The sequence below is a fragment of the Triticum dicoccoides genome, chromosome 2B (assembly GCF_002162155.2).
Source record: "Triticum dicoccoides isolate Atlit2015 ecotype Zavitan chromosome 2B, WEW_v2.0, whole genome shotgun sequence".
Taxonomy (NCBI): Eukaryota; Viridiplantae; Streptophyta; class Magnoliopsida; order Poales; family Poaceae; genus Triticum; species Triticum dicoccoides.
In genome coordinates, this window is record NC_041383.1 from 84,006,718 (window position 1) to 84,018,375 (window position 11,658).

At 39.1% G+C, this 11,658-nt stretch overlaps 1 protein-coding gene across 6 annotated transcripts in view; it reads right to left on the bottom strand.

The window, feature by feature from the left end:
* Nucleotides 1–6,330: 6,330 nt before the first annotated feature.
* The window catches only part of LOC119362271, a 7,290-nt gene continuing 1,962 nt past the window's right edge, over nt 6,331–11,658 (bottom strand). For 2 of the 6 annotated variants that reach the window (XM_037627470.1, XM_037627468.1), the window contains 8 exons: nt 9,980–10,058; nt 9,738–9,878; nt 9,503–9,637; nt 8,739–8,857; nt 7,573–7,834; nt 7,378–7,463; nt 7,091–7,177; nt 6,331–6,976 (listed from right to left, as the gene is read on the bottom strand). In XM_037627470.1, the coding sequence (XP_037483367.1) occupies nt 6,659–6,976; nt 7,091–7,177; nt 7,378–7,463; nt 7,573–7,834; nt 8,739–8,774 (789 nt within the window). In that variant the 5' untranslated portion in view covers nt 8,775–8,857; nt 9,503–9,637; nt 9,738–9,878; nt 9,980–10,058 and the 3' untranslated portion in view covers nt 6,331–6,658. Of the gene's footprint in view, nt 6,977–7,090; nt 7,178–7,377; nt 7,464–7,572; nt 7,835–8,738; nt 8,858–9,502; nt 9,638–9,737; nt 9,879–9,979; nt 11,624–11,658 lie in introns of those variants that run through there. The other 4 variants (XM_037627472.1, XM_037627471.1, XM_037627469.1 and 1 more) reach the window with 3 other exon arrangements.

The following is an 11,658-nucleotide window of genomic DNA, read 5'->3' on the forward strand; positions in this document are numbered from 1 at the left end:
CACCGTCGATGCCCCGCCCCGCGCCGCACCTCGCCATCGCCGTCGCCGTGAGCAACTTTTTATGATTTTTGTTAGATTTTGTTAGATTTTTTTTAGTTTTTTTGTAGTACATAGATTTTTTTTGTTAGATGTGTAGTAATTTAGATGTGTAGTTCATAGATTTTTCTGTTAGATTTTTTTTCATATTGTGTAATTAATTTGTTCATATTGTGTTAGATTTTTTTCTGTTAATAGATTTTTTTGGTGATATTATTGTTGAATATGCATGTTTGTATGTTCATATATATGCAAAGATCGAATATGTCAATTTTTTATGATTTTTTCTGTTCATAGAATTTTTATGATTTTTTTCTGTTGTAATTTTGTTCATAGAATTTTAATGATTTTTTTGTTCATAGTATTTAGAAAAAGGAAAAAAATAAGAAGAGAAAGTGTTTAATATAATTAGTTAGAAAAATACTAGTTTGCTTTTAGTAAGTACTACTTTATTTTATTTATAGTAAGTGCTTCATATATAGTTGAACTAGCTAGTTGACATAATAAACTACTTTATTTTACTATATATAGAAGTAGTTTGTTTTTGGTAAGTACTACTTTATTTATTTATAGTAAGTGCTTAGTAGTTGAACTAGCTAGTTGATTTAATTAATAAAACTGCTTTATTTAATTATATATAGAAGTAGTTCCCGCATCGACGTCGGCGATGCCTATCCCGCATCCTTGTCGTCGTCGACTCGGCGGTGGAGGCCTGCTTGATCAGGGCCATGTTCGGGATTGGGCTCCGCCGGGCTGGTATTGGGAGGTGCTACCTTCCGGGGGACGTAGGTTGGTGAGGAGGCAGCCCGTTGTTGACCCGATCCTTGTTTGGTGGCGATCGCGTGGGCCAGTGACGGTGCCGAGGCTTCCAAACACCGCGGAGGTGGTACGTCACCGTGTCAGCGAGGAGGACGAGCACGTCCGTCGCTACATGGTTGCATTGGAGGGCAGGTTCGACAATACCTGGCAGGTTCTTCAGGGATCTCACTGGAGCTATGATCCTGTGATGGTTCCTTATCTTTGGGTGTCCACCGCCCGCGACGATACCCGTCGGGCGCTACGGTTCTAGTTGTATTAGTGATGCTATATTAGTGACAATATTCGACGATGTACGGACACCAAGAGATGATGTACTTTTGCTTATAATTATTGAATGCATGCTAATTTGAATACTACTTTATTTTATGATTTGGTTTTGCTTATTTTATGATTTGGTTTTGCTTATTGAATGCTCATATTGGAAAACTTCTCCTTCATTCCCGTGTGCTAGACAATTTGGTGTAATAATGCACTCGGGAATGAAAGGAGGAGCTACGTACATCACCGATAGTCAACCCGTGATTAATAATAATGATCTAGTTTAATATTTGAATTATGAACATAGGCCGGAAATGTCGTACTCGGACGACGAAAACCGCCTAGGGGAGTGCGACTGGTGCCACGACGACCGAGGTATGTGCGACAGGTTCATTGAGCTGGACGAAGATCGGCGCTTCAGCATTAAGCTCGAGGAGACCTTCGATGTTCATACGGTACGCAACGACGACAATAGTTTTTTTCGGAATTAAGCACGACTTCAACTATTTTAACGTGTATTTTTCATCTTTTCCAATTCGACTAGCTTATCCCATGCTATGCAAGACGCTATGTCTTGGAGAGGATGGGTTTTGAAGACCATGAAAGTATGGAAACCAAAACAATTCTCCTAAGTACCCATCATGGTGTGGATTTTCAAGTAAAGTTGTACAATGCTGAGAGTGTAACCCATTTTGGTTGCAAAAATTGGGAAACACTTTGCAAGATGTATGGTTTTGATAAGGGTATGCTTGTCACCATGGATCTTGGTGATCCTACAATCGAGCAAGAGAGACCTTCGATTTGGGTCCTTGTGGATACACCTCCAATTCTTCCCCCATGTGAGCTTAACATAGTTATTAAGTAATTTATATTGTTTATTTCAAAATAGTTGACATCTTATTTCCATTGACAGCTTATTTTCATTCTTCAAAGAATGTGCGGAAGATGGTAGACAAAACACACTACACCGATGGCTCCGAATTAACTTATAGGGAGAAAAATCATCTGATCGCATTTTGTACTGATCTTGAGAATTACAATGTCTACAATCGAACTCCTCAACATTATGGTCAATACGTGCCACTAGTGCACGTGTTGAACTACGGTAACTACCATGGAGATACCCTGATAAGAGTTTTTACTATTACGACATCCGTGCATCTTTTTGCACACTTCTAAAACTAGTACATCATTGCTAACTACGAAGTTATTACTATGTTTTTCAACAGATAATCCCGAATGATTGTGTGCCTCATCTGATGTATACGCACGGTACCCTTCATGTTTTGAACATACAACCAGGTCTTCCTACAAATCTGAACTGTCCATACCGGGTTTCTAAAAGAAGTGGAGACATGACAATCAAAGAATGGAAAAAATGTATGGACAGTCGTAAGGAGCTTCTTGGAAGCAAAAGGCAGCAAAGCGCAAGAATTGGAGAAAGGATGATCTCCATTCTTCATAATGGAGAGTCGGAGTCTATATTACTTTATGCTATTTTACCTTAAGGGTGTTTAGGTCCTACCTGATACTGATGATCATGTGCTAAGAACAATTATGTAGGGTTGGGTTCGATGACTATGAGAATGATGATCGTATGACTTATTATTAATAACGAGTAGAAGTTGTATGATGATGCATGATTAGTAGGACTTGTTATTATATATGATGATGTATGATGCGAGCATGCATGAGTTATTATATCAGCGGGTGAAATGAACATAGCAGCAGCGCGTTGGTAAACCAAGGACGAAGATATAAGAGAGGACACTTCTCTCTATTAGCTAGCTAATAACAACCTAAAAATAACCCCCGAAACCCCTAAAGCAGCCACTTTTTAAAAAAACATCGACTTTTGGTCCCGGTTGGTGCCACCAACCGGGACCAAAGGCCCCCCTGCCTGGGCTCGGCACCGGCCACGTGGAGGCACATCTGTCCCGGTTCGTGTTTGAACCGGGACTAAAGGGGGGAGGTATTAGTAACGACCCAGTCCCGGTTCATGAACCGGGACTAAAGGCCCTTACGAACCGGGACAAATTCCCCCTTTTCTACTAGTGAGAAACAGACACCCGCCAGCCACCTTTGTGCAAAAGCACGACGGTAGAACCAGTCTCATTAACGCGGTCATGTAATGTCGGTCCGGGCCGCTTCATCCAACAATACCGCTGAATCAAAGTAAGACGTTGGTGTTAAGCAGTATGACTATTATCGCCCACAACTCTTTGTGTTCTACTAGTGCATATAGCATCTGCGCATAGACCTGGCTCGGATGCCACTGTTGGGGAACGCGATAATTTCAAAAAAATTCCTACGATCACTCAAGATCTATCTAAGTGATGCATAGCAATGAGAGGGGAGAGTGTGTCCACGTACCCTCGTAGACCGAAAGCGAAGCGTTTCAATAACGCGGTTGATGTAGTCAAACTTCTTCGCGATCCAACCGATCAAGTACAGAACGTACGGCACCTCCGTGTTCAGCACACGTTCAGCTCGATGACATCCCTCATGCTCTTGATCCAGTTGAGGACGAGGGTGAGTTCCGTCAGCACGATGGTGTAGCGACGGTGATGATGATGCTACCGGTGCAGGGCTTCACCTAAGCTCTACGATGGTATGATCTGGGTGTGTAACTGTGGGGGGGCACCGCACACGGTTGGGAGAGAAACTTGTGTGTTCTAGGGTGCCCCCTGCCCCCGTATATAAAAGAGCAAGGGGGAGGCCAGCCGACCCCAGTAGGCGCACCTGGGAGAGAGGAGTCCTACTAGGACTCCAAGTCCTAGTAGGAGTCCACCTCCCGGTAGAGGGGGGAGGAAGGAGAGGGAGAGGGAGTAGGAAAGGGGGCGCCGCCCCCTTCCCTAGTCTAATTCAGACCCAAGGGGGAAGGGGCGCGCGGCCTGCCCTGGCCACCCCTCCCTCTCTCCACCAAGGCCTGTGTGTCCCATTAGTTCCCCTGGGGGGTTCCGGTAACCCTCCGGCACTCCGGTTTTATCCGGAACTTCTCCGAAACACTTCTGGTGTCCGAATATAGTCGTCGAATATATCAATCTTTATGTATCCACCATTTCGAGACTCCTCGTCACGTCTGTGATCTCATCCGGGACACCGAACAAACTTTGGTCATCAAAAACACATAACTCATAATACATATCGTCATCGAACGTTAAGCGTGCGGATCCTACGGGTTCGAGAACTATGTAGACATGACCGAGACACGTCTCCGGTCAATAACCAATAGCGAAACCTAGATGCTCATATTGGCTCCTACATATTCTACGAAGATCTTTATCGGTCAAACCGCATAACAACATATGTTGTTCCCTTTGTCATCGGTATATTACTTGCCCGAGATTCGATCGTCGGTATCATCATACCTAGTTCAATCTCGTTACCGGCAAGTCTCTTTACTCGTTCCGTAATACTTCATCCCGCAACTAACTCATTAGTCACAATGCTTGCAAGGCTTATAGTGATGAGTATTACCGAGAGGGCCCAGAGATACCTCTCCGAAACACTGAGTGACAAATCCTAATCATGATCTATGCCAACCCAACAAACACCTTCGGAGACACCTGTAGAGCACCTTTATAATCACCCTTTTACGTTGTGACGTTTGGTAGCACACAATGTGTTCCTCCGGTATTCGGGAGTTGCATAATCTCATAGTCTGAGAAACATGTATAAGTCATGAAGAAAGCAGTAGCAATAAAACTGTAACGATCATAATGCTAAGCTAACGGAAGGGCCATGTCCATCACATCATTCTCCAAATGATGTGATCCCGTTCATCAAATGACAACACATGTCTATGGTTTGAAAACTTAACCATCTTTGATAAACGAGCTAGTCAAGTAGAGGCATACTAGGAACAATGTGTTTTGTCTATGTATTCACACATGTACTAAGTTTCCGGTTAATACAATTCTAGCATGAATAATAAACATTTATCATAAAATAAGGAAATAAATAATAACTTTATTATTGCCTCTAGGGCATATTTCCTTCGGCGAGACACGTATTGCATTGTTGCCATCGAGGATAAAAATATGGGGTTTTCATCATATTGCTTGAGTTAATTCCTGTACATCATGTCATCTTACTTAATGTGTTACTTTGTTCTTTATGAACTTAATACTCTAGATGCAGGCAGGAGTCTGTGGATGTGTGGAGTAATAGTAATAGATGCAGAATCGTTTTGGTCTACTTGACACGGACGTGATGCCTATATTGCATAATCATTGCCTTGGATATCATCATAACTTTGCGTTTTTCTATCAATTGCTCGACAGTAATTTGTTCATCCACCATACTATTTTCCTTCATGAGATAAGCCTCTAGTGAAACCTATGGCCCCGGGGTCTATTTTCCATCATATTACTTTCCGATCTACTATTTTGCAATCTTTTATTTTCAGATCTATAAACCAAAAAACCCAAAAATATTTTATCTTTTGTTTAGTTCTATTTATCTATCTCTATCAGATCTCACCTTTGTAAGTGACTATGAAGAGATTGACAACCCTTTTATCGTGTTGGGTGCAAGTGTTTGATTGTTTGTGCATGTATTGGTGATTTGCGCGTTCTTCTCCTACTGGATTGATTCTTAACTGAGGGAAATACTTATATTTACTGTGTTGCATCACCCTTTCCTCTTCAAGGGAAAAACCAACGCAAGCTCAAGAAGTAGCAATAACCGAAGCTTATCGTTTTTGGACGAACCAGCTATTTAAGCCGGTCACGTTGCTCCCGGCACGGCAAGGTGGGACTAAACCATTGTTGTCGCCGGGTAGACAAAGGGTCATATCTTTGTCGAGTTCATTTTATCAGGGACTCGGCAAAGCCGTGACCCCTGGCATTCCGATTTATAAAAATGAAAAAGATAAAATGTTTACCGAGTCTCTGTTAGCCGGGACTCCGCAATGGTGTGACCCCTGGAATTCCATTTTTTAAAAGAAAAAGATAAAATGTTTACCGAGTCTCCGTCAACCGAAACTCGGCAAAGAAATACCACCATCACGGCTCCGTCTCCTGTCCTATAGCAGGGCCCACCTCTCAGATTTTATCGACTTTATTTCGGTCTAAACTCGGCAAACTTGAGATTATGCCGGGTTTATTTTCTTTGCCGAGTCATTTTCTGTTGGAACTAGGCAAAGTATAAATAGACAAACATGTTACATCTAATTATCTTCACTAAGTCGTTTTCCGTTGGAACTAGGCAAAGTATGTTGGAACAATGCTTAGTGCTTATTCATGTACAAATCGACAAAGCATGCTACATCTAATGGTATGGAAAAGTGATAGAAATGAGAGAACACACATAAGAGTCTCCCTTGTTCTCTAACCATCAAGCGAGCGCTAAAGGTAAAGAAGGAAGACAGGCGAGAAAACAGGCTATGGCGGGTGTCAACATGGCTCAAGGTACGGATATATGTACAATACTGCACATGTAAAGGGCTTTCGCTTGGTTGAATCAATTTTGCGCTAATCGATCTTGTTGCTTATGTGATTTTGCTAACATGCCTTATCAATCACTGTACATGCCCCAAGCGTCATGTTTGCGAGACAGGCATGTGTGATATAGTGAGTGCGTGATCTATATGCATGGCCGATCGAATGAACCGGTACGTACGTTGGCATATCAGTACGTAAAACTCAATTAATGTCATACTCCCTTTGTCCCATAATATAAGAGCGTTGTTTCCATTAGTGCCATCTTGCGTCAGATTTGGCGTGTGCCTTCGGTTGGTTGGCTGGTTGGCATGCATGCACCTTCCACGAAGCCATATAGCCTCGCATCCAAAGAAGCGGGTAGAGGCGCAATTTGCAGAATTTTGGCGTGCCCATTGCCTTGGCGTGCCATCAGACTTCTACAAAAAAAGATATTTATTCAAAACAAATAAATCAAACTAACTAAAGAAAATAAATCAGTGATGTGCAAAAATTTAATTTGCTAAAGGTGAGTACATGAATCACATAAATACCTGAGTGAATGAACTATTTGTCACAGGAGTGGACACAGGAGTAAAAGGGATTGTTTGTATGTGAATAGGAGTTTGATATTGGGAACCCTGTTTCAACACATGAAAAATAAAAAGATTACATTGAATACAAAAATGCAAAATCTATATCCAATTGGAGACATAACACAAAGAAGATATGAAAAAAAAAGACTTGCGTCATGAAAATCTGTAAGCAGGTGCGATGTTTGCAGCAGTGCACAAATGAACAAAAAGCAGGAAAATAAAAAAGAATGTAACAACAAAGTCACCTCATGATGCATTTGAAAATGTCCTTGACTTGATGCCATGATTTGATCGTTACATGATTTTTGAGATGAGTTGTCAAAACATTCACCTGCCAAAAAAATTCAGCACCTTACAAATCATGCAGAATACATTTTCATAAAATTCAGAAAAATTGAACTGTGTGTACAAAAACAGTAACACAACACCAAAACAAATACCATTCATTGGAGATTTCAACTTTAGATTCTCAGGGAAAAAAGATTTATTCTTAACACTCATGACCTTGTTCAGCGTGGTCGCTTTTGAATTAGTTCGAACTGGAGGATCTGTATTCACAAGATGCTTGAAACTGATGCTTTTTCCCTTGTCAATAGATTCGCTGATCGGGGTGGACTTTGGTGGAATAAGCTTTTTCATTAGTTCAGAAATAGACTTGAGTTGCTTCTCAACTTGACTAAAATCAAGCTTCCTTCCTTCCTCCTAGATGCAGAAAAATAACTTGTCAAAAGCAGCTTGCATAAAAATCAAGCTAATAAAGTTTGATAAAGAGAATCTAAAACTAAACCTGAATGCTGAAAATACTAAAATTGCACATCCATCAAACTAAACTTGCACACATTTTACAACAACAAAACTCATAATAACTTTGTGTTTTTCGTAATTTAGTGTTACTAGAATTATGTCACTAGGGGTAGATACATCAGGAAGCAAAACTCAAAAATTAAACACGATGTTACTGGAACAACAGCAAGCAACCATGAATGGTATGAAAAAATGTTTACTGGAACATGGGTACATTAAAACTGCTAAAAAGGCATTTTTCTTAGAAAGATTACAGGAAAAGCTAAGTCAAATCAGAATAAAAGTACAACAACAAAAACTAATACATAAAACTTGAATGCTTAAAAATACTAGACTTGCACACACTTTATAACAAGGTGATACGATATAGAATCCTATAATAAACTTGCATACTCAAAATACTAAAATTGCACTTTCTTCATTCTAAAAGTTGCGCATATTTTACAATAGCAAGGCTGTAATGAAAGCATTTAACATCAAGAACAGAACTATTAAAACACATACAGATGCACTGGAATTGCATGAATTACATAAATATAGATTGCTCAGCAAACTCTACGTAAAGGGCAAAAGCTAAAGTACACACACTAGAAGTAAAACTCGCACGAGAAGTTAAAATGCATAATATAAACTTGCACTGGTTGTACTGCTAGTTGTTAAACTACAAGCAAGGGCAGAACACCTCCCTAACTGCAGAATTTAAGTATTCCACATAGGATCTACATTGGCCTACTCAGATAACTAAGCTTGCAGTCCTCAAATTCAATTTATATCTCTAAGTAAAATTCAATTTATAACTCACAATTAGAAATTTATCTACACGATCAGGCCTTTGCATCTTATGAGGTCTTGGATTAACACAGAACGTATCTTGTCCATTAACTGGAGAAACAGCTTTCCTTTTGCTCCCTGAACTTGTACCTGATGACATAGGAAAAAATAAGGAAGAAAAACCAATAGGTATATATTTCTGATTAAACCAAAAATTGCTCAAAATGAAGATGATGAAATTCTTCACAAAACAAAAGGACACCTGCAGTATCATTGAAATCCACATTTGCATTGGAAACATTTGGAGAACGTTGAACAAGTGGAGATACATTAGAATTGGAAGTACGATCATTGCATCCTAAATATGAAAAATACACAAACATCGAATCGGAATGGAAAAAGAGTAAACATACATTTTCATTAAATGAATCTGAAAACTCAAAAATTGAAGCACTGAGTAACATTACCATGGCTCCTAAGCACAGATTTATCACTGTTTGCCATGCTACTGCTTATATTTCTTCTTGAATTCGTGTCAGATTGATTTGGCTCATCGTCTGAAGCACTAGCTAATACAATGCAATTCAGCGAATCTAGCAGCATATTCTGAGCTCCTTCGATAGACTTTTCATCAGCAGTTTGATGAAAACGCCTAGCTAGCAAAGATAATTGGTCTTTTACATGAACGTAAAATGAACAAAACACTATGAAAACATTGAATTCACTTGCATAAAACAAAAAAAACGGATAAATGATAAAAAATTCAAAATTTGTGAGAAGAATAAAAATATGTACCAAGGAAGGTAGTAAACCACCAACAGTTTTATCAAGTGTAGATCTAAACTTCACAGATTCATGTGTAGAATCTTGATGTAAATGACAACAACCAATGCAACCCATGGAATAGACTGTTTGAGATATCAACTTCACCTGTTAATGAACAGAATTAAAAAATCAGTACTCCTCAGAAAAACATTAGAAAGAAACTTAAAAACAGATAAAAATAAATAAAAAGAAATAGAAAACATACAGGACGTAAGCCATATTCCCTTGGACCTTTGCAATCCAAATTCGCAAACTCTTTCACTAGCGAATTTTTCCAGGCTTTTACTCTTGGAATTCAAGGAGGCACTCGGCTTAACCCAAAATCCAGAAAATCTAAGTAATAGCACTACATAGAAAATAGCACGACATTAAGAAATAACATTTCAAACTCAAATCACGAAAAACACCTTCTAGTAAAAAAGAACAACAACATAAAAAATAACTTACACAAAGCCCATAAATGCAGCCACCCAGTGTAGTTAATTCGTCCTCTTTTGTAGGGTTCTTTGGCTCTTTTTGATATTTCCTTATGTATGACATAAGCCAATCAAAAACAAACTTTGATAAATCATAGTTCGTAACTTGAGTTGGATCAATAAGAATTCCTAGGTATTTTTTGTTGGGGTAGATATTTGAGTTGGGGCACAGAACAGTTGCAAAGGCAACTAGAAGAAAACATCTCAGAAAATCAATGTGAGATATATCAGGCTTGAGCGTTCTCAACCCAACCCACTTGATAGAAGGCAGTGTAGGTTCACCAATAATATTGAGGAAAGCTGCTTTTGTCACCTCATTGTGAAATAAAACTGAGGTGCCACCTAATGGAAGACCAAGCAGTAGATGAAATGATTCAGGGCTCATTGGAATGACTTTATTGTCGAGAACTATGTCACCAGCAAGTGGATTTACTTTCCCTGCTATCCATTGTGCAAATTTGGAATATGCAGAATTTTCATATGTGTATATAGATCTTGGTAATTTGGAATATGCAGAATTTTCATATTTCTAAGTTAAACTTGTTTTTTAGTACTTTTGATTTTTGTTTGTGTTTTCATAACTTACTAATACTTTTTGCTTTTGTGATTCCTAACAATTTTACTCATCAAATGACAATGCCAATTCTTCTAAGAATCTCTGCGTAAGTTTTCTCATAGGAATTTTTTTCCTCCATTTATATGAATATACATTCTGATTTATTCATATTTACTGTCATTTTAGCTCATCATTCTGCCTTTTTTAGTACTATATATATGAGTATACAAGCTTTCATAGTTTTCTGTGTTGTAGAATATGTTCAATCATTTTATCTGTGTTCATGTTGACAGAGTCTTTTTGGTAGTTAGTAACTAAATATGATGATTTTATTTGCTGTTTTGCAAAAATTTTCCTTTTGCTTAGAACCATTCTTAGAGGCAATAGGTCTTATGTGAGTGTGCATGACAGGTCAAGCTTTTTAGGTTTTCCACACTTCAGCTTTTAAAATTACAGGTGTCCCAACAGATATTCCCCTTATGCGTTGTGTGCTTTTAGGGAGGATTTCTAGCGACTGTCAGCAATAAATAGACAATATGTTACCTGAAAGTTACTGACTGAACTGCTATGTCACTCACTAATGCCTAACGCTGAGTGTTTCAAACCCAGGTCTACTCCATTTACTGCATTGAATTAATAATCGTAACCTGGTTCTCCACGATTCACAACAGACCTTGGTTCCAGTACCCCCACAAGCAGACTTAACTGCAGGTGCTCAAACGTACATGAATCATTTAAAGATGGACCTAGTGGGATGGTATTCGGCAGATATATCCGGGGCGTATCTCTGATTTGGAAATGATTTAGGCATTTAATGCCCTGATCCAGCTATAGTAACGTGAGGTGTGGATATCAGTGGGTGGAGCACCTCGGTGCCACAAATCCTCGTCCGTAACATTAGGTGTAAATATAGAAATTAACATGACAAAGAAACTTAAACTAGAAGTAAAGCAAAACACCCACTGAAAAATTCAGAATTATCTACCAGATAACCATAGCACCTACCTAGAAGTAGAATTTATATTTCCATAAACGACAATTGAAAAATGTGAAACAAGAACAAAGAAGTCAAAATAGAACATCCCCCCCCCCCC